At 56.7% G+C, this 18,751-nt stretch overlaps 1 protein-coding gene across 3 annotated transcripts in view; it reads left to right on the top strand.

Annotated features, from left to right (window-relative positions):
• FBN3 (fibrillin 3) overlaps positions 1–18,751 on the top strand; it is a 67,056-nt gene that overhangs the window by 20,761 nt on the left and 27,544 nt on the right. For all 3 annotated transcript variants that reach the window (XM_042024397.1, XM_042024398.1, XM_042024396.1), the window contains exons 7-18: positions 3,379–3,576; positions 4,156–4,281; positions 9,488–9,613; positions 12,997–13,149; positions 13,433–13,630; positions 13,975–14,118; positions 14,231–14,350; positions 14,973–15,098; positions 15,505–15,627; positions 15,953–16,228; positions 16,707–16,760; positions 17,981–18,106. In XM_042024397.1, the coding sequence (XP_041880331.1) occupies positions 3,379–3,576; positions 4,156–4,281; positions 9,488–9,613; positions 12,997–13,149; positions 13,433–13,630; positions 13,975–14,118; positions 14,231–14,350; positions 14,973–15,098; positions 15,505–15,627; positions 15,953–16,228; positions 16,707–16,760; positions 17,981–18,106 (1,770 nt within the window). The remainder of the gene's footprint in view (positions 1–3,378; positions 3,577–4,155; positions 4,282–9,487; positions 9,614–12,996; positions 13,150–13,432; positions 13,631–13,974; positions 14,119–14,230; positions 14,351–14,972; positions 15,099–15,504; positions 15,628–15,952; positions 16,229–16,706; positions 16,761–17,980; positions 18,107–18,751) is intronic.

Below are 18,751 nucleotides of genomic sequence, written 5' to 3'. Positions count from 1 at the left end.
TCTCTCCTGATCCCTGTCCCTGTCTCTCCTGATCCCTGTCTCTGTCTTTCCCTATCCCTGTCTCTCCCAATCCCTGTCTCTCCAGTGGCCTCCTGCCCAATCCTGGGATTTGTGTTGCTGTGGCCCCATCCCAGCGTGGGCAGGAGCTCCCTGGGGATGATCCACAGGCCACTTTTGCCCCGCAGCTTTTAAGGAAAAGCCTCCATTGTTTATTGTGAGAAGGAATTGGAGTTCTGGCAAAGGACAAAGCTCCTCTTCCTCGGCTCTATTTGTTTGTTTTGGAGAGGAGGAATTCGGCCCCTGGCCTGTCTCGGGAGGGAATTCCAGAGGGTGGGAGAAGAGAAAAGCTCCTCATTCCCTTCCCCTTCCCTTGCGCTGGGCTCTGGATCTACTCCCACGGTGGATTTGTGTGGCTGGGATTGTCCTTTAGATAACACAGAAAGTTGTAGAATTATCCCACTTTTCCATCTCCAGGGATCTGAATTCCCACTGGAATTGACTCAGGGACACCCTCCTGGCTCCGTGGTTGTTGTAGGAGTGGAGGAAACTCTTTTTTCTTGTGAATATTTTCAGAAGTTCCTGACCAAACCCTCCCCGTTTCCCCCAGGCACAGTCAGGACCAGTTAAAAGAGAATAAAATGTTCATTTTCAAAGCCTTTTTCATTCCCCCCCAGCAAAGGGGTGATCTCAATCCACTCCTAAATCCAGTCTCTCACATCCCACTGAAACTGGGGATGAAACAAAGCCGTGAGCGCTTCAGGTCCAGCTCCAGTTTCAATCCAGGTGCTACAAAACCTTTGGAAAACGCCCTTGTTGGGAGCCGTGTTCAGTTTGTTCCCTGCTTCAAAGAAACCCGAGCTGCTGGAATGAACATTCTCGTGCCAAATGACGGCGTTAAACCCTGCTGTTACCCCAGGGAAACATTCCCGTTGTTCTCCTCCGGCGCTGGGAGGCTGAGCCTGGAGAAGGCACCCTCCAGCCGTTGTCCCTCAGAGTCTGAGGGGCTCTGATGGGGATTTTGAACACTCTGAGGCTGATTATTCCTTTTTAATGAGGCCAAGCTGCATTTCTGGGATAAATTCTGGCTCTTTTTTACCTCTTGGAAGAGATGAAGGAGGTTCTGGCAGCGTGGATTTGGGATAAGGAGGGCGGGCAGAGCGTTCCTGGTGCATCCCAAGTGCTGGGAATGTGGGAAGTGCCCAGGGCCGGGTGCTGGCTTGGCTGGTTCCAGAGGAATTGCCCCCATTCCAATGCCCCAGCCCTTCCACAGGACTCCATGTGGGCCATCCTGGACACGATAATTTGGGATATTGTGAGGAAGCTGCTCCCAGAGGAACAGCATGGCTGGGTGTGAGAGCAGATCCCGCCCCAGTCACTGGAATTGTCAGGGATTCAGCTCTCGAGGGGTTCCCAAAATCCTCCCAATCCAGGATGCCTTGCAGTGCTTTAATGGGAACTTTACCTGGAGCTGGAGAGGTGGAACTGCTCCATGTCCCACACTGGGCTCTGCTGCTGGGAACAGGGAACAGCAATCCCAGCTTTCCCCTTGGCTTTTCCAAGGAAAAACCCAACTCCTGAAGGACAGCTACCTGCAGCAGGATTCCTGGAACATGGATCCCATACAGGGACTGTGAGAGGCTTCAGACATCTCCTAAGCCTCCCCATTTCCTTCATAAAATTTCATTGGTGCCTCATTAAAAATTTAATCATTTGCCCATTAAAATTAGCACCAGCTGGGGCTGGAAGGCAGCCAGGGCTCTCCAGACTGCAATTTCCTTGGCTTCGTTCCCTCCAGAGGAGTCATCTGCATAGGAAAAGTTATTTTGGGCAATTATTTGCTTAAAAGGGGGTGTTCTCCTCACAATCCCGCATTCATTATCCCTCTCCAGGAGCTCCTGCAGTGCCTGGGGGAGATGAGGTGGGAGCTGCAGCTCTCCCTGCTTTGCTCTCTGTTCACAGCATCACTTTGGGGTTTGACATTTATTAACCTGAGTTTTCTGGGGTCCACCCCGCAGTGACATCGGCCACTGGTCTGGGATCTCCTAAAAGTTGGCTCCAAAAAGAAAGGATAATTCTTTGGTAACTCCCCATGGTTCGTGTTTCTGGTGGGATTCCCAAAACAAAGGCATTTTTGGGAGATCCCATCCCCTTCCCATCGATGTAACTTCCAAACCATTCCTTTTGTCCTTCTCAAACCCTTCTCCTCTCCACCTCCCGGTGACACCCACAGCCCAGTTTGATCAGCTTTAATTTTCAGGTATGAGCTGCTCCAGAACACAAATCAGAGGGAGCATTAAGCTGGAAATGAGGAATTCTTTGCTAATTGATTCTTTCCCAGACAGGAGGATTTCCTGTGTGTTTTCCATGGATTTTGGGACACTGTTACCTGGGGGTCCCAGTGCTGTCACCCCCCTCCACACAAGATTTTTGTTGCTTCACACATCAAACCCAAACCTTTCCCTGCAGGGACATCTGGGGGTTAATCCGGGAGCCGGGAACCGGGGTCAGGGCAGTTCCTAATTACTGCCTAATTCCAGCCTGGAAATTCCCTGAGCACATCTCAGCCGGCCTCTGGCTGCCTGACCAACACCTGACTGCTCAGACAGGTCGTGGGGAATGTTCTGGGCTGACAAGGACGAGGTTCAAGGGGATTTTTCCAGCCACAGATCAAACACTTCCATGCCACCACCTCTGCCTGGCAGAAGGAAAATCTCATTGAGGGATTTCTCTTCCTGCTGGATTCCTGCTGTGCCTCATCCCTCATCAAGGGTCACGGGAGCCCAGGCAGTGGCAAACCCACATTCCTGAGGGCAAAACCCTGCAAAAATTGGGTTAAAATCCTTGGAGTTTAAGGGATGGGAGGATCCTAACTGGGAATGGGAAACCTGCTGGTTGTTCCTGCAGTGTCTGGGGTTTAAAGTCAAAATTGCCAGGAGATGTTTGAGAGCTAAAGTGAAGAGAGACAACATCCCAGAGTCTGAGAATTTGAGAATCCCAGAATCCCAGACTGGTTTGGGATGGAAGGCAACATAAGAATTGTGGAATTCCACCTTCCACTATCCCAGGGTGCTCCAAGCCCCGTCCAGCCTGGCCTCGGACACTGCCAGGGAAGGAAATTGATTGCTTTTCTCATTCCTGAAGTTCTCCAGGATAGCTGGAACTGCAGCCCTGGAATTGCCTCTTTGCCTGACTTTTGATTTTCAGTTCCTTTTAGGGCCAGCACCACCTCCAACACTGGGCTTCAGTTTGTCCCCATTGCAGTTTTCCCCCCAGATTTCACACGAGTGGCTGTGCTGGAAAGGGAACAGCACTGAGAGCCGGGCAGAAATCCTGGGATTTACGTGCTGGATCTAATCCAGGGATTGATTTCCTCCCCAGATTACCGCACCGGGCCCTGCTTCAGCCAGGTCAACAACCAGATGTGCCAGGGCCAGCTGAGCGGCATCGTGTGCACCAAGACCATGTGCTGTGCCACCATCGGCCGCGCCTGGGGCCACCCCTGCGAGATGTGCCCGGCCCAGCCCCACCCCTGCCGCAGGGGCTTCATCCCCAACATCCGCACCGGGGCCTGCCAGGGTGAGTGGGGATGGGAGGGGAGGGGGCAGAGCCCCTGAACAGCCCCGGAACAGAGCACACAGAGAGCAGAGCTCTGAAACAGAGCCCCAAAGCAGAGCCCCAAAGCAGCCCCACAATGGAGAACACAGAGCAGAGCCCCAAAGCAAAGCCCCAAAGCAGAGCCCCAAAGCACAGAACTCGCTGTGGAGCTTTGCCAAATCCCCGCCGTGTGTCACGGAGCTTCTCCATGCACCCAGAGTATCCCATGGGATTTTCCAAGATCATTTAATCCTAGAGATTCTGGCCACGCTGTGGCTCTCGGGTGAGCTCCTCCATCCTGCAGGGTGTCCTGGATCCGGCTGGTGTTTCTCCCAGAGAGCCATGGGATGGACACATCCTTTGGGAAGCATTCCCAGACTTTTGTCTCCCTCTTGCTTGAGCCAGGAATTCATTCCTGTCCATTTCCTGTCCTTATCCCTGGTGCCATCTGAGGGGTAATTCCTTCTGGAATGTGATCCAGCTCCTTGGAGCACAGGAAAATCCACACTGGACACGGATCCATGGCTCCATTCCCTGACATCCTTGCTCCTCTTGCCGCAGATGTGGATGAGTGCCAGGCCATCCCTGGCCTCTGCCAGGGCGGGAATTGCATCAACACCGTGGGATCCTATGAGTGCAAGTGCCCTGCAGGGCACAAGCAGAGCGAGACCAGCCACAGGTGTGAAGGTAAGGGAGGCTCCAGGCCTGGATCTGCCAGGATTCTCCTCTTCCCAATGTCCCTGGAGTATTTTAGTCTTGGCTTTTTCCAAGGCAGAGATGGGGGAGCTCCCATTCCAGGCTGGATCCCACCTCCCAACCAGCCCTGCCAAAGGGGTTTTTTTATCTTCTTCCCAGAGTCCAAGGCCAGGAAATGAGGAATAGGCCTTGCCTGATCCCCTGATCTTCCCTGAAACCAGAAGGAAATGGTTTGGTTTGTTCACAGAGGGGTTTTTTAAGGATGTTTTAATGGGAACACGGATTGATGGCACAGAGGGGACCTCTGGAAGGGTTTACCCAGGCTCAGCCCAGGGCTGCCTGCAAAGCTCTGCCAGGTTCTGAGTCTGATCAAGCCTTGAAAACTCAAAAACTTTTAATTCCAAGGCTCTTCATGAGGGCTGTGAAGATTTAATCAGTGTGAAATGTGGAATCAGGCTGGCTGTGGGAGCTAAGGGAGAGCTCTGCCTGCCTCTGGAAGGCCCTGGAACTGGGATAGTGGGAGGTTGGGATGAGATGATCTTTAGGGTCCCTTCCAACCCAGACCATTCCAGGATTCCAGGATTCTGTGCCCTGGGTTCAGCCCCTCAGGAAATCTTTCCCAAAGAGAGCCAGGAGCTCCGGAGGTCAGTCCCTGGTGGGGGATGGACATTCTTCCATCTCCAGGAAACATCTGTGTCTGTGGCTCCTCCTGGGCAGGGTGCCAGGAGACTTTCTCTAAAATCCTGACAGAATTCCTGCAGAGCTCCCACATCCAAGGATTGAAAGCAGGAGAATCCAGCCCAGCCTTTTTCTGTGTCAGGTGAAGGACCAGCTCCCCAAATCCAGTGATATTCCAGGAATTTGCCTGGCCAAGGTGGGACCAGGGGCAGCAGAAAGCTGCTCCTGCCTCTCCCTGCCTCTCCCATGCCAGCTGGGGAGCAGAGCACATCTGAAACCAGTTGAGCTGGAATCTCCTCCATCCCGAGATTAAACCCAATCCATTGTCCGGATCTGTCCTCCAGATGTGAGGGGCCTCCCCCTTCCCCCAGTGCCTGGAAAAGCAGCCCCACAAACAGCTTCCCTTCCCCGTCCTGCCCACAAAAGGGACATCTCCAGCATTCCCAGGGACTGCTCCACCCCTGGGATCACCACCAGGTCAGGATGCTTCCCTTTGGATCTGGGAGTCCTGCTGGGAATGACATGGACAGCAGGGATGCTCCAAAGGGATGGGGTTTGAGGGCTCCTTTCCCAGTTGTGTCCCCTCCATGTCCCCACAGGGCCACCAGAAGGTGAGGAGGGTTCCAGGAAAGGGAAATCACCTTTGGGGTATCACTGCTTCCCTCTAGGAATGTGATTCCCTAAAACCATGTAATAGGGGAATAGAGAAGGTTCCTCTCCACTTTATGGACACAAGAAGGTTTGGGTCCCGAGTTCCCCGAAAACCTCTGAGTTTCCTGCACCCTTTGATCCATCAGGAATTTGGTCCAGCAGATGGAGCATCAAATTCCTGAGCTTCACATTCCTGCTGAAACTGCCAAAATCTCTGCCTTGGTCCAAGTGTCCTCCTCACTGAGCCCAGGGGTTCAATCAAAGCAGCAACCAGAGGATGGATTTGTTATCCAGGTGTGCTCCAGGCTGCAGATCCCAGCTCCGCAGGAGATCCCTTGCTGAGTTTTGGGTTCATTTCACAGCTGGGGAAAGGAGGGAATTCTCTGCCGTAGGAAGAGGAGCTGCTTCCCTCTCGTTCCCAGACTCCCCATCCAAGCCCGGCACCCAGGGAATATTAAACCTCCATCAAACATCTCTGGGAGATTCCCCCCGGGTTCCCGGAGCTCGGGGGGTGCCTGGTGGGGAGGGAAGTCAGCAGCTGCGACTGTGCTGGAGCCGGAGCTCAGAGCCCAGGCCGCTGATTAACGATGTCCCCTCATTAACGATGTCCCCTCATTAACGCCGGCGGTTTGTGCCATAACCCCGCGGCCGTGTCCTGGGAGGAACAGAGATAAGGGCGGTGCCTTCCCAGGGCGATCCTTATCTCTTAACACAAACCTTATCTCCAAACACCGACGGCACCTGGAGCTGAGGCTGCTTTGGTCCCCGAAGGATAAAGATGTTTTTCCTGTGCGAGATATTCCGTGCTGATACGGGAGGCCCCGCTCTCCCGAGCAATCGGAGAGGCTGCAGCTCCCGGGATATTCCCGGCATGGATTTTGCTCAGCTCCAGCAGGAAAAACGAATCCTTTTCCTATCAGGGAAACGTGCGCCCCACGTCCAGCCTGGATTTGTGCCTGAGCCGCCTCCAAGGCCGGGGTTGCTCCGTTCCAGGCTCACTCCCGCAGCCCATCCCTGACGAATGTGACGCTTGCAGAGGGTGGCGCGTGTTATCCCTTTGTCCATTGTATTCCGAGGAGCTCCAGGGATTCCTGAGCTCGGGGCTGTGCTCTGGATGATGAGAACTTCTGGCACTGCTCCCCTTCTGAGGGATCTGAGCAGTCTGGGAAACAGGGAAGTGCTGGATTTAGGGCGGTAAGGGGTCAGGCTGATCCCTAAAAACCGCTGGAGACAAGGCCGGCTTGGGAAGCACCGAGAATTGTGCTTATGCTGTACAAAAAGATGAGCGAAGAGGGCAGGAATTGCCAGGTTCAGGATGAATTAACCGATACCATGCCCGGATTATGTTGGAAAAAAAGGGAAAAAGCAGGATCTGTTGAGATTTAGGGGAATGAGAGCTTGGGGAGAAGGGCAGGTTTGGATCCAGCGGAGTTCTTAAGACGGCGGGAAGAGAATTGTCGAGGACACAAGAAAATTCCTGGTGCGAAGTGGAGAGAGGGAACATCAAAGCTGAACTCGGAGACATCCTCCTGCTCCAGAGACCTGGATCCATAAATCACAGGGAAAGGGAAGCTGTGGCATTTTTAAATGATCCTGGAAGCAACCGGAAAAATGACACCGGGGGGAACAATTCCGTGGTGTGGAGTTAAGGGGGAATCACTGGCTGGACAAAGCTTTTCCTGCCATAATTCCAGGGTTTCTCTGCCAAGAATTTCACTTTTTAGCAGCCCTTCCTGTGCTGCAGAACAAAGGCCAAGCTCTGCTATCAGTGAGGTAATGCCAGTGCCTCATCCAGGATGCTTCCCAAAGGAATGTGTCCTGCATCCAAAATCCATCCATGGTGATAAGAGACAAAAAAAAAAAAAAAAAAAAAAAAAAAAAAATTTCTCCATGGAGAAACACCAGGAAAGGGAGTGGAAGGCTCCAGAAAGCTGTGTGCAACAACCTCAGCTGAAATCCAGCCAGGATTTGACCATTTTTGGCCTCTCCAGGACATTCTGCCAGGGAGAACAAATCCTGGAATCCCAGTGCTCACCTATTTTTCTCACCCCTTTGGATGTGAGGTGTTCCTGATGTCCCCCCAGGCCAGGCTTTTGTCATCAGGGCACAAAATCCCAAATCTCCTGATGGAGCTGAGGCTCTGTTGCCTCTCATTGATGTTCCTGCACCAGTGGGAGCTTCCCAGAGTTTTCCAGGGGTGGATGGAACCCAAAACCCACTTTCTTTCAATTTCCTCACAAAACCCCTCAGGAGAGCTCATTGTTTGGCTCCATCCAGAGCTCATTTCCCTGGATTTGGGGTGGTTTGGAGGTTCCATTCCCTGCACTGTGGTTCCTTTGTGCTTCCTGGGAGAGGAGGGTTCGAGTCCCTGGTGCTGCACCAGAGCGATCCCAAGGCACGACCCCTGGGGATGTTTTCTCCATCAAATCCTGGGATTTTAGCCCATGGAAAGGTTGGGGTTCCCACATGTCTGCGGGCACCGTGTGGGATGAGCTTTGCAGCTCCAGCTCTTCCAGAGGCTCTGCAGCCTTCGGCTTTTCCAGCGTTTTCAGCCTTAAGGACGAGGCCAACTCCAATCCCAGCCCAGCTCCAAAATCAACGTTTGCCTTGAATCCTGCCATTGTCTGAGCAGCAGAGCACAGGATCCTGCTTTAATTTTGAACAGAAGGTTGGAAAAGTCGGGAAGGAGCCAGGCTGGAGCTGGCAGAATTCCCTCCCCGGCGCTGGGTGTTAATGAGAGGGGAATGAACCCGTCCCACCGGGTCAGCTCCGCCTGAACGGATCCAAACCACCACGGGACACTCACAGAGGGAAAATCGAGAAGGAAAATGTGGTGGGGAAGGACTGAAAGGACAACAAAGCCCAGGGCTCAGGTTCCCAAAGCTCAGGATGTGGAGTCCTGCAGGAACGGGCTCTTTTCCTGCTCCTCAGCGCTGGGGTTTTCAAGGGGGAAAGAAAGGTCTGCAGTTTGAGTGACCCCCTTGGATTCCCTGTTTTTCCATGGGAATGGGATTCATCGCTGTCCCCACAGCCCCTGACGCTGCTTTGGGGTGAGTGAGGGATGTCAGAGCACAGATCTGCCAGCTGCCCCCAGATCTCGGATCCTCCCCAGTGCCACACCGAGTTTTGAGCTGGGTTTTTCACCAATAGCACAACTTTTCCTTCCCAAAGCTCTTTTCCTTTCAGAGCTCCGTGAGTTGTAGCCCCGGGCAGGGCTGGGATTAAACGGCAGGGCAGGCTGGCTGATAAAATCTCTTTTTGGCTGCAGGGGCCCAGGTGGGGGAAGTGTTTTCTGTGTTCTGTTCCGCTGCCCTGGGAGCTCTCAGGGCTTTTCTGAGGGACTCAAAGAGCCAGAGCAGCCCCGGAGGGCTCAGGGGACACCTCGGGTGGTGTCCGGGGGCAGAATTTGAGAGTCCTAAAGAGCCGAACAGGAATTTGTCTTCCCCTCTTGACTGGAATAGAATCAGAGAATGGAACCATGGAATATCCTGGGCTGGGAGGGACCCACAGGGATCTGCAAGTCCAGCCCATGACCCACCACCCCCATGGCACCGAGTGCCACATCCAGGCTTTCCTTGGGCACCTCCGGGGACGGGGACTCCAAACCTCCCTGGGCAGCCCCTGCCAAGCCCAGTCCCTCTTTCTGGGAGGAATTTCTCCCTGCTGTCCAGCCCAAACTCCCCCCTGGGAGGGGCTGTGCAGAGAAGCAGAGAACTCCATGAATCCCCCTCTGGGAGACTTTTGGAGACCCTTTATGACCTCAAGCATCCCACGACCCCCCCAACTCCATTTCCCACCGTCTGTGCCCTGGGTGTGGATGGGGAAGGGGCCGTTTTGCATCCTCCCCGTGGGATTGTCTCCCTTGCAGATGTGGATGAGTGCGGGGCCATCCCCGGCGTGTGCGACGGCGGCGACTGCACCAACACCGTGGGCAGCTACGTGTGCTCCTGTCCCCGCGGCTTCGTCAGCAGCCCCGACGGATCCCGCTGCCTCGGTGAGGGGAGAAACCGGGATGTGGGGCTGGACCAGGCTCTGGGAGCCTGGCAGGGCTGGGAATCTCTGCAGAGGGATTTGGGGGTTGTTGCTGGGATAGGGAGAAACGCTCAGTTCTCCATCCTGCTCCCGGCTGGATTCTCTTGCTCTTTCTCCCTCTCCAGAATTTGGGCTGTGGGAGCCTCAGTACTGGAAAGGGTTGACAAGGACACGAGGAGGAGGATTGGGAGGAAGGTGTGGGGCTGGGAATGTGGTGGGAGTGAGGATGGGGAGATTTGGGAAGAGGAATTCAAACAGAACAGGCAGAGATTGGTGGTGCAGTGCAAAGTGTCAGGTGCAGCTTTCTGTGGAAATTAATACAGCAAAAAAAAAAAAAAAATCAGCTCCGAATTCTTTTCTAGCCACAGATCCTGGAGCAGGATTAAATGTTTTCGTTCCAGGAGGAAAAAAATGTTGTGAAGTGTAAAAAGTAAAGCCCAAGTCCTCTTGTTTGGGAAACTGATAGATTTTAATGGGAATGGAATTTTTTCCTGCTGTTTCCCAGCCCCTGCCATGAGCCCAGAGGGGTGTGACAGCGCTGGGATGAGTCATGTGGACATTCCCCACTTTCCTTGAAACCAAGAGCTTCAAGAAACGAAAATAAATAAAATTAGAAAGCCCAGATTTAAAAATAGTCCCGAGCTGATTTAGCTGCAGTGGACTCTGACTTCACCTGAGCTGGCTCCGGGTGCTGCAGCCTTTCCCTGAGCTCCCTTTTTGGGTCAGGCAGGGTTTGTTTTGGCAAAATCCACAGCTCCTGCCAGGGTGGGGTTGCCCTGGCACCCAAATTTTGCCAGCTCTGCTCGAGGGGGTCTCAGGGCTTGTTTGGAGAGTTTGGGGTGGGTTCAGGCTCCAGGTTTGCATCCCATGAAATAAATCCAGGGAGCAGCTGGGAAAGCGGAAGATGGATAAATGATGTGGGCACTTTTAAAGCATGAGCAGCATCAAGAGAGGGGAGATTGTCACCCTGGAGGTGACCACAGTGTCTCATGTGAAGATATTTAGGAGCACCAGCCCTTGACCCATTCCCCTCCCTTTTTAGCAAAGCAAAACCCTTTTTTGTGGCACTGAATGATCTCCTGCAGCCTTTACAGCTGGAACAGCAACACCCAGAGCTTGAGCTGATCCCCAGTGCCAGGAGCTCCTTCCGGTGCCTGCCCCACTAAAACCCCACCAGGAGAATAAACCCCTCCTGGTCGAAAGGAACCTTCACGGAGGGATTCAAGCACCTGGGCTTGGCACACAAAGCCCAGTCCCACCCTGGGCCGTAAGGGTCCCACCCATTCCTGCTGGTGAAGGCTCTGCAGGCAGCACAGGAGCTGCTGCAGCAGCTGGGGGGGCTCAGTGGATTTTCCTTGGTACAATGGGTTCCTCTTGCAGAGCAGCTTAAAAGAATAATTTTCAAATGAAGAGAAATGGCCTTTGTGCATTCCCAGACACGCACATGGTGTTCCTTCCCTCCCTCCCTCCCTCCCTCCGTCCCTGCGACTCAGCACTCCTGCTCTGGCCTTTCTGAGCTCTTTCTTTCCCTGAGAGTGCAGCAGAGCTCTGAAGGATTTGGGTTGTGCCTCTCCTTGGGCAGCATCAGCAGATTCAGTGCCTCAGGTTCTGGGTCTTGCTGAGCCTGGCAGAGCCCTGGCTCACAGAGGGTTGGGAGCACTGAGGGCTTTGCCTGCCTGGAAAGCCCTTTTTGGCCACTTTTGTCTAAGCAAGAGGAAAAAGGAAACATGAGGGTTATGGAATCATGGAACAGGTTGGGAGGGATCTCAGAGCTCATCCAGGGATGTCCAGGGACACCTCCTACCAGCCCAGTTCTGTGGGATTAGCTGTGCTGGATAATCTCTGCTGCCTCTCCTGGGGTCAGGACACGCCCCATGGGATGGGTGCAGGCCTGCCAGATCCCAGATCCAGCCTGGAATCACTCCTGGCCCCTCAGGATGAGCAGGACCAGCTCCCTCTGTGCTCTGCCATCCTGGCTGAGCCCTGTCACCCCCCAGAGCCCTCTGGGCTCAGTCCCCACCCCGCAGCTCTCTCTAATCCCATCTGGAATTTCCCCTCCCCTCTCTCCTGCAGCATTTTCTGCCTTACTGGGGTTTTGTGCAAAGCTGTGCCCTGGGAGCAGAACACCCCCATGGCTTCTCCTCCCCTTCCTCAGCATCAGGAGCTAATCCAGCCTTGCATTCAACCCCTGCTTCCAACCTTCCCTTCTCCAGGCCTGACTTTCTCTCTGCTGGTGTTTTTGGTGGATAAAGTTTCCTGAAAGGAGCAATTCCCACAGAATCCAGCTCTGAGCAGGGGTGGGGGACGTGCCTGAGGAAGGACCTGCTGGTTTGAACTGGGGTCACTGTCCCCTGCGGGTCCCCGAGCTGTGCTGGGAGCAGAAGTGCCCCCACAGCCCACAGATCAAACAGCGCCAGGCAATTAATTCCAATTACATTCCCAGGATGTACATTCCCTGCTGGCTGATGGCAGCCACATCCCAGGAGACTTTCCCCCTCATTAACTGACTTTAGAAAAAACAAGGTGGGAGATGAATGAGGGGAAGATTCCAGGTTTTCCTGGAGGGATTGGTGCCAGGTGGAGCCTGCTGGATGTGAGAGACCCTCAGTCCCCTGGGCCTTGGCAGGAGCCACAAACCCCCCCCAGCAGGGCCAGGCTCGGGGTGAGTGGCTTTGACCCCATCCAGGGCTCCTTCTGCTCCAGCTCAGTCCAGCTGGGATCAGCCAGGGACAGGGACACGCTGGGAACGGGAGCCTGGAGGGAGCTGGAATTGGGAACAGCTCCATTTGTGCAGCGAGGGATGCTGGGGCCTGGCAGGGGATGATTCCTCGTGGGAAGCCTGGGATGTGGGACACTTTGGGACCTGAGGGGGGAAGGACACGCTGGGCAGGGGTGGCAGCAGGAGGGGAAACATCTGGCCATGATCCCATGACTTTGGGAAGGGAGGAAGCACAGGATGAGGTGGGAATGTCCCTGTTCTGTGCTCTGGGAATTCATCCAGGACCTGCTGGGTCCCCTGTCCTTCCTGCAGGGCAGGGAATGCAGCTCCCAATGGACAATCCAATGGGGAGGCGTTGCCCAGCTCTGGCTCTGGTCTGGCTGGACTGAGGAGCCCAAATGGGAACGGGAGGTTGAACACTGGGAATGAGTTCCTGGATGTGCTCCAGAGGGAGAACCTCATGATCTGGGAGGATGAGACGGAACACGGGGGTCACACTGGGAGAGGGGACGGCCGGGAGAGATTCCATTGGGAATGGGCCCTCAGGAGCTGGCTGAGAGGGGGGTGGTGGCACGTTGTGACCGTGTCTCCTCTTCCTCTTCCCCTTCCCCTTCCTCCTCCCGCAGACCAGCGGCTGGGGACGTGTTTCTCGGCGCTGCTGGGTGGCCGCTGTGCCGGGGACGTGCCGGGCCAGGCCAGCAGGATGCAGTGCTGCTGTGACTCGGGGCGCTGCTGGGCCATTGGCCAGACCCCCGAGATGTGCCCCGTGCGGGGCTCGGGTGAGTGACACCCCCGGGATCCTAAAACTGGGGGTGTTGTAAGACAAGGTTGGAAAAGCTCTCCAAGAGCACTGCCAAGGCCATGAAACCCTGTCCCCAAGTGCCACATCCCCATGGCTTTTAAACCCCTCCAGGGATGGGAACTCCTTTGCCAAAGCCACCATTCCCATGGGGAAATCTCCCTCTGCCCCATTCCCATCAGGAACCCCCTGTGTTCCCTGCCTGTCCCTTGGCTCCCTGCAGGGGATCCGGGCCCTGCTGGAACAGCCTTGTTTTGTTTCAGACGAGTACCGCAGGCTCTGCATCGAGGGACTCCCGGTCGTGCCAGGCTTCCCCAGGAACTTCCCAGGAATTCCTGAATTCAGGCCCAACGGAGTCGGGCCAGGACTCAACGGGCCCGGAGGCATCGGCCCGAACGGGGCGAACGGACAGGGGGGGATCCCGGGCCTGCCCGGGATGGGCCCGGGGAGCTCCAGCATCGGTAATTCCCGGGTTTGTCCTGGCTCTGGGAGCAGGGGTGTTCCCGAGGGCTAGAATGCCGCTCCCAGCCAGACACACGGGAGCAGAGGGGTGTGTTCAGGGAATGTCCTGGCTCCGGGGAGTGCTGGGATGTGGCACCGACGCTGGGCAGGAGCTGAGCCCGCAAACAGATCCAGCGGGGCTGGCTCCGCTCTGGGATATCCCCCTGATTCCCAACGACGAACGGAGCTTTCCTGTCACCGCCTTACTCTCCGTGGTTTCCCCCCGACCTTGGACCCCTCTGACGTCCCCCCAGAGAGCTCCTGGGACATCCAAGGGCTCCCCAACCTTCCCTGTGCCCCCCAGGAACGGCCACGCTGAACCAGACCATCGACATCTGCAAACACTTCACCAACCTGTGCCTGAATGGGCGCTGCATCCCCACCCCGTCCAGCTACCGCTGCGAGTGCAACATGGGCTACAAGCAGGACGTCAGAGGGGAGTGCATTGGTGGGTAGGGGCTGTTCCCAAAGCTCCCAGGGCCCCTCCGGGCTGGTTTTCCCGTTGCTGGGCTTTGCTGTGCCCCAGGGTCCCTCACAGGTTGGTTTTCCCTCCCTTGCAGACGTGGACGAGTGCTCGAGCAGCCCCTGCGTCCACGGCGACTGCGTCAACACCCCGGGCTCCTACCACTGCAAGTGCCACGAGGGCTTCCAGAGCACCCCCACCAAGCAGGCCTGCATTGGTAAGGGCTGTGCCCTGCTTTGGGGGAGCTGCAGGGGTGGCAGAGGGGTCAGCAGAGCCCCTGGCACCACAAAAGGGTTGTAGGGGCGAAATGCAGGGAGGAGTGTCCAGCACCACCAGGTGTGGGATGGGATCTGTCCAGGAGAAGTTTCCTCTGCCTTGGCCTTCCTTGAAATTTTCTGATGGCGATCAAGGCACCCTCAGAGTCCTCCACAAGAGCAGAACTCTGCTGGGAGAACTTTATCCGACAAAAGGGGGGATTCTGGGCCCTATTTATATGGATGCAGGATTTCCAGCAAGGCTGTTCTGCCAAGATGCTGCTGCAGGTGAGGGATGGCCAGAAAAGGATGGGAAGGGAATGTTCCACCGTGGGAACAACAAGCAAAGGCAGATTTCCCTGGCAGTGCCCAAGCTCTGAGTTTTTTATTTTCTCCCCTCCTGACAAAGTGGCTTCCAAAGGCTCCCTGTTGCCTGGCAGTGTGAAAAGATTCCTCATTTCCAAATGGGATTTTTGAAGATGAATTCCTGTATCTGAGGACACCTGCCTGGGTTTCTCCCGGGCGATATTAAGCTGGGACTGCTCCCATTCCCCCTGCTCCCACTTTCTGGTGATTTCCCTGCAGACATTGATGAGTGCATCATGAATGGGGTGATGTGCAGGAACGGGCGCTGTGTCAACACCGACGGCAGCTTCCAGTGCATCTGCAACGCCGGCTTTGAGATCACCCCCGACGGCAAGAACTGCGTTGGTGAGGGTCCTGGGGGCCTCCAGGAGCTCAGGGCTGAGCTGGGATCATGTTCTCCCTGGGGATTTAATCTGGGATATCCCCCAAGGAGAGGGTTGGATTGGGGAGGTGTTTCCATGGGGGTGTTGTGCTCCTGTGGGGTTTGGGCTGCGGGGATCAGCAGGGATCAGGCTGGAGCAGGAGGTCCCCCAGGAGCACTGGGAATGCAGCAGGACAGCTCTGACCAGGAAAGGTGACCCTGGGCTTGGAGCTGATGCTCTTGGAGGTCCCGTCCACCCAAACCCCGCTCCCCCTCTGTCCCCTCTGAGAACCAGCACCCACTGCCACAATTTGGCCATGGGATGGGGCACGGGGATTTTGGGCACAGGAGGGTCTTGCTGCAGCTCTGGGGTCCTGTCTGTGCCCCCAGACCACGACGAGTGTGCCACCACCAACATGTGCCTCAACGGGATGTGCATCAATGAGGACGGGAGCTTCAAGTGCATCTGCAAGCCCGGCTTCGTCCTGGCTCCCAACGGGCGCTACTGCGTGGGTGAGTAAATCCCAACCCGGGCTCTTCCCAATTCCAGCCCCTGCCCACATTCCTGGTCACTTGTCAGTGCCTCAGGCCAAGGGGAGCTGAGAAATCCAAGGTGCGGCCAGGCAGCTCCTGCTCCACTGCCAGAAATTGTCCCGTTGTGGGAGAATGGGAAAAAGGGAAAAGGTTCTCCTGTCCTGAGCCTCTCTCTGTGTGACCTGAGCCTTGTCCTGTGTCCTGACCTCCTGTTCTTGTGTCCCAGTCCCTTCTCCACACATCCCAACCCTCTCTCCGTGTGTCCCTCACCCTGAGGTCGCCTCACTCTCGTGTCCATCCCCAGACATCGACGAGTGCGAGACGCCCGGGATCTGCATGAACGGCTGGTGCATCAACACGGAGGGCTCGTTCCGCTGTGAGTGCCTGGGGGGCCTGGCCATCGGCGTGGACGGCCGGGTCTGCGTGGACACCCACATGCGCAGCACCTGCTACGGGGGCATCAAAAAGGGCACCTGTGCCCGCCCCTTCCCCGGCGCCGTCACCAAATCCGAGTGCTGCTGCGCCAACCCGGATCATGGCTTTGGGGAGCCCTGCCAGCCCTGCCCGGCCAAGAACTCCGGTGAGTCCGTCCCTGGGTGTGCCAGAAGCAGGGAAGGTGCTCAGGGATGGCCTGGTGGCTCACTGGGATGGCTTGGGCAGCTTGGAGAACTGTAGGAATGGGGAAAGGGGCGCCAGGCAGTCAAAAAATGGAGAGTGGATGCCCACATCTGGTGCTGGGATGTTGGAACTGGAAGTATCAGCATTAAAATGCACAAAGCCGTAGCACCGAGGCTGGGAGAGCTCAAGGAGAGTTTGGACAACGCCCCCAGGCACAGGGTGGGATTGTTGGGGTGCCTGGGCAGGGCCAGGGATTGGGCTGGGGATGATTCTTGGGGTCCCTCCCAACTCAGCTCATTCCGTGTTTGTGTTGTATGAGCATAACCAGGCCTAGAACTGCCATTCTGACAAACAAGCACTAAGCCCAGCTCTAAGCTCAGTGAATGTCTCTGTGGGGAGTGTCCAGGCATGCTGACGGCTCTGTTGTGCTCTGTCCCCAGCGGAATTCCAGGCTCTCTGCAGCAGCGGCATCGGGATAACGGCGGATGGCAGAGGTGGGTGCAGGATTCCACAGGGACATGCGGGATTCCACAGGGACGTGCAGGATTCCACAGGCACATCCCACAGCACCTTCAGCTGCTTTTCATGGCGTGGGGATGGATCTGTGGGAGCGTGTGCCGGGAGAGGCTGGGCTTTACTCCCTGCTCTGATGGGAATGGGGAGCAGGACCATTTGCACCCTCCTGGGTGTTTCCCTCCACTGCTCTCCGGCTCCTCCTTGGGGTGTCCCAGGGACAGGGAGGTGACAAACGTGTGCTGCCAAGGGGCTGCTTTGAGTTCCAAGAGGTCCCAGTGCCAGCCCTGGGCAGTGCCTGGATCAGCAGGGAGAGCACAGAGCGGCCAGGCAGCCACGGCCTTGCCGAGCCTTCCAGATGGGAAGGAGCCAGAGGTGAAGCCCTGGTGGCTCCTTGGGCTCCCATCCAGGGCTCCATGTCCTGGCCGGAGGCAGTCCCAGGGGAATGATGAGACTCTTTCTAGCAAGGCCATGCTCTGGTCATTCCACCCTGCCTGGAGCCAGGACTGCACTCAGAGCTCTCCAGGCTGCGTTTCCCTGGATGGAACCGAGCTCCAAGTGTGTGGGGACAAAGGCCAGCAGTGCCTGGGCAGCCCTGGCCATCTGGCACTGCGGGGACACTGCGGTGCCAGCACTGACTGCCCTGGGCTGGGCGAGGCTGGGGCTTGCCAGGGTGAAATCCCTGCCCTGGCACCAGGGATTGGCTCCAAAAGAGCAGAGGAAGGGATGGTGCTGCAGGGAAGGGACACTGCCCACCTGGCTGCCACCCTTCTGGGTCACTCGGTGCTGAATCCAGGGATAGTTAAAGGGCCTGACCTGAGTACTGGGGTAAAGAAGACTCAGGGATGTCACACGAGGACCTGAGAGCCCTTGACATAAAACTGGGCTTATCCCATCCCCTTTTGCAGCTCTCTCCACCTGAGCTCAGAGCGCCGGGCTGGGTCAGGACCTTATGGGCCAAACCAGGGGAGCAAAGCAGGGAGAAGCTGTGGCTGCCCCATCCTTGGACGTGTTCAGGGCCAGGCTGGACAGGGCTTGGAGCAACCTGGGATGGTGGAACTGGAATGAGATGGGCTTTAAGGTCCCTCCCAACACAAACCATTCTGGGATTCCGCGATTTCTGCAGTGAAGAACCGGGAGGTGCAAGGTTTCTGTCCTTGCGTTTGCTGGGGTCCATCTCATGTGGCTTTTTCCCTGCCAGACATCAATGAGTGTGCCCTGAACCCCGACATCTGCCCCAACGGGATGTGTGAGAACCTGCGGGGGAGCTACCGCTGCATCTGCAACCTGGGCTATGAGTCCGACCCCACGGGCAAGAACTGCGTGGGTGAGTCGGGCCTGGCCCAGCACAGGCAACTGGGGCTCAGGGGGTGCCCGGGGGTGCCAGGCACCTCCAGGAGCTGCTGCAGCCCCTGCTGCCCTCAAGCACCGTCCAAATCCCCATGGGACAGCGCGAGGAGCCGCGTGAGGACCTGCAGTGTGTGGTTTGAGGCTGCATTGCTGGGAGGGTGCAGCTGCATTTCTGCACCTCTCAGGCTGCCGGGGCTCCTGCAGTGCTGGAACCCCAGCCCTGCACAGCCCCCCACAGCCCCCCATAGCCCCCACAGCCCCCCACAGCCCCCCATAGCCCCCACAGCCCCCATAGCCCCCACAGCCCCCCACAGCCCCCACAGTCCCCCACAGCCCCCCACAGCCCCCACAGCCCCCACAGCCCCCATAGCCCCCACAGCCCCCCACAGCCCCCACAGTCCCCCACAGCCCCCCACAGCCCCCACAGCCCCCACAGCCCCCATAGCCCCCACAGCCCCCCACAGCCCCCACAGTCCCCCACAGCCCCCCACAGCCCCCACAGCCCCCACAGCCCCCATAGCCCCCACAGCCCCCCACAGCCCCCACAGTCCCCCACAGCCCCCCACAGCCCCCACAGCCCCCACAGCCCCCATAGCCCCCACAGCCCCCCACAGCCCCCACA

The sequence above is a fragment of the Corvus kubaryi genome, unplaced genomic scaffold (assembly GCF_017639235.1).
Source record: "Corvus kubaryi isolate FWS band 111438036 unplaced genomic scaffold, C.kubaryi_AGA036_p1.0 37262, whole genome shotgun sequence".
NCBI classification, from domain to species: Eukaryota; Metazoa; Chordata; class Aves; order Passeriformes; family Corvidae; genus Corvus; species Corvus kubaryi.
This window is presented reverse-complemented; position numbering and strand designations above follow the sequence as displayed.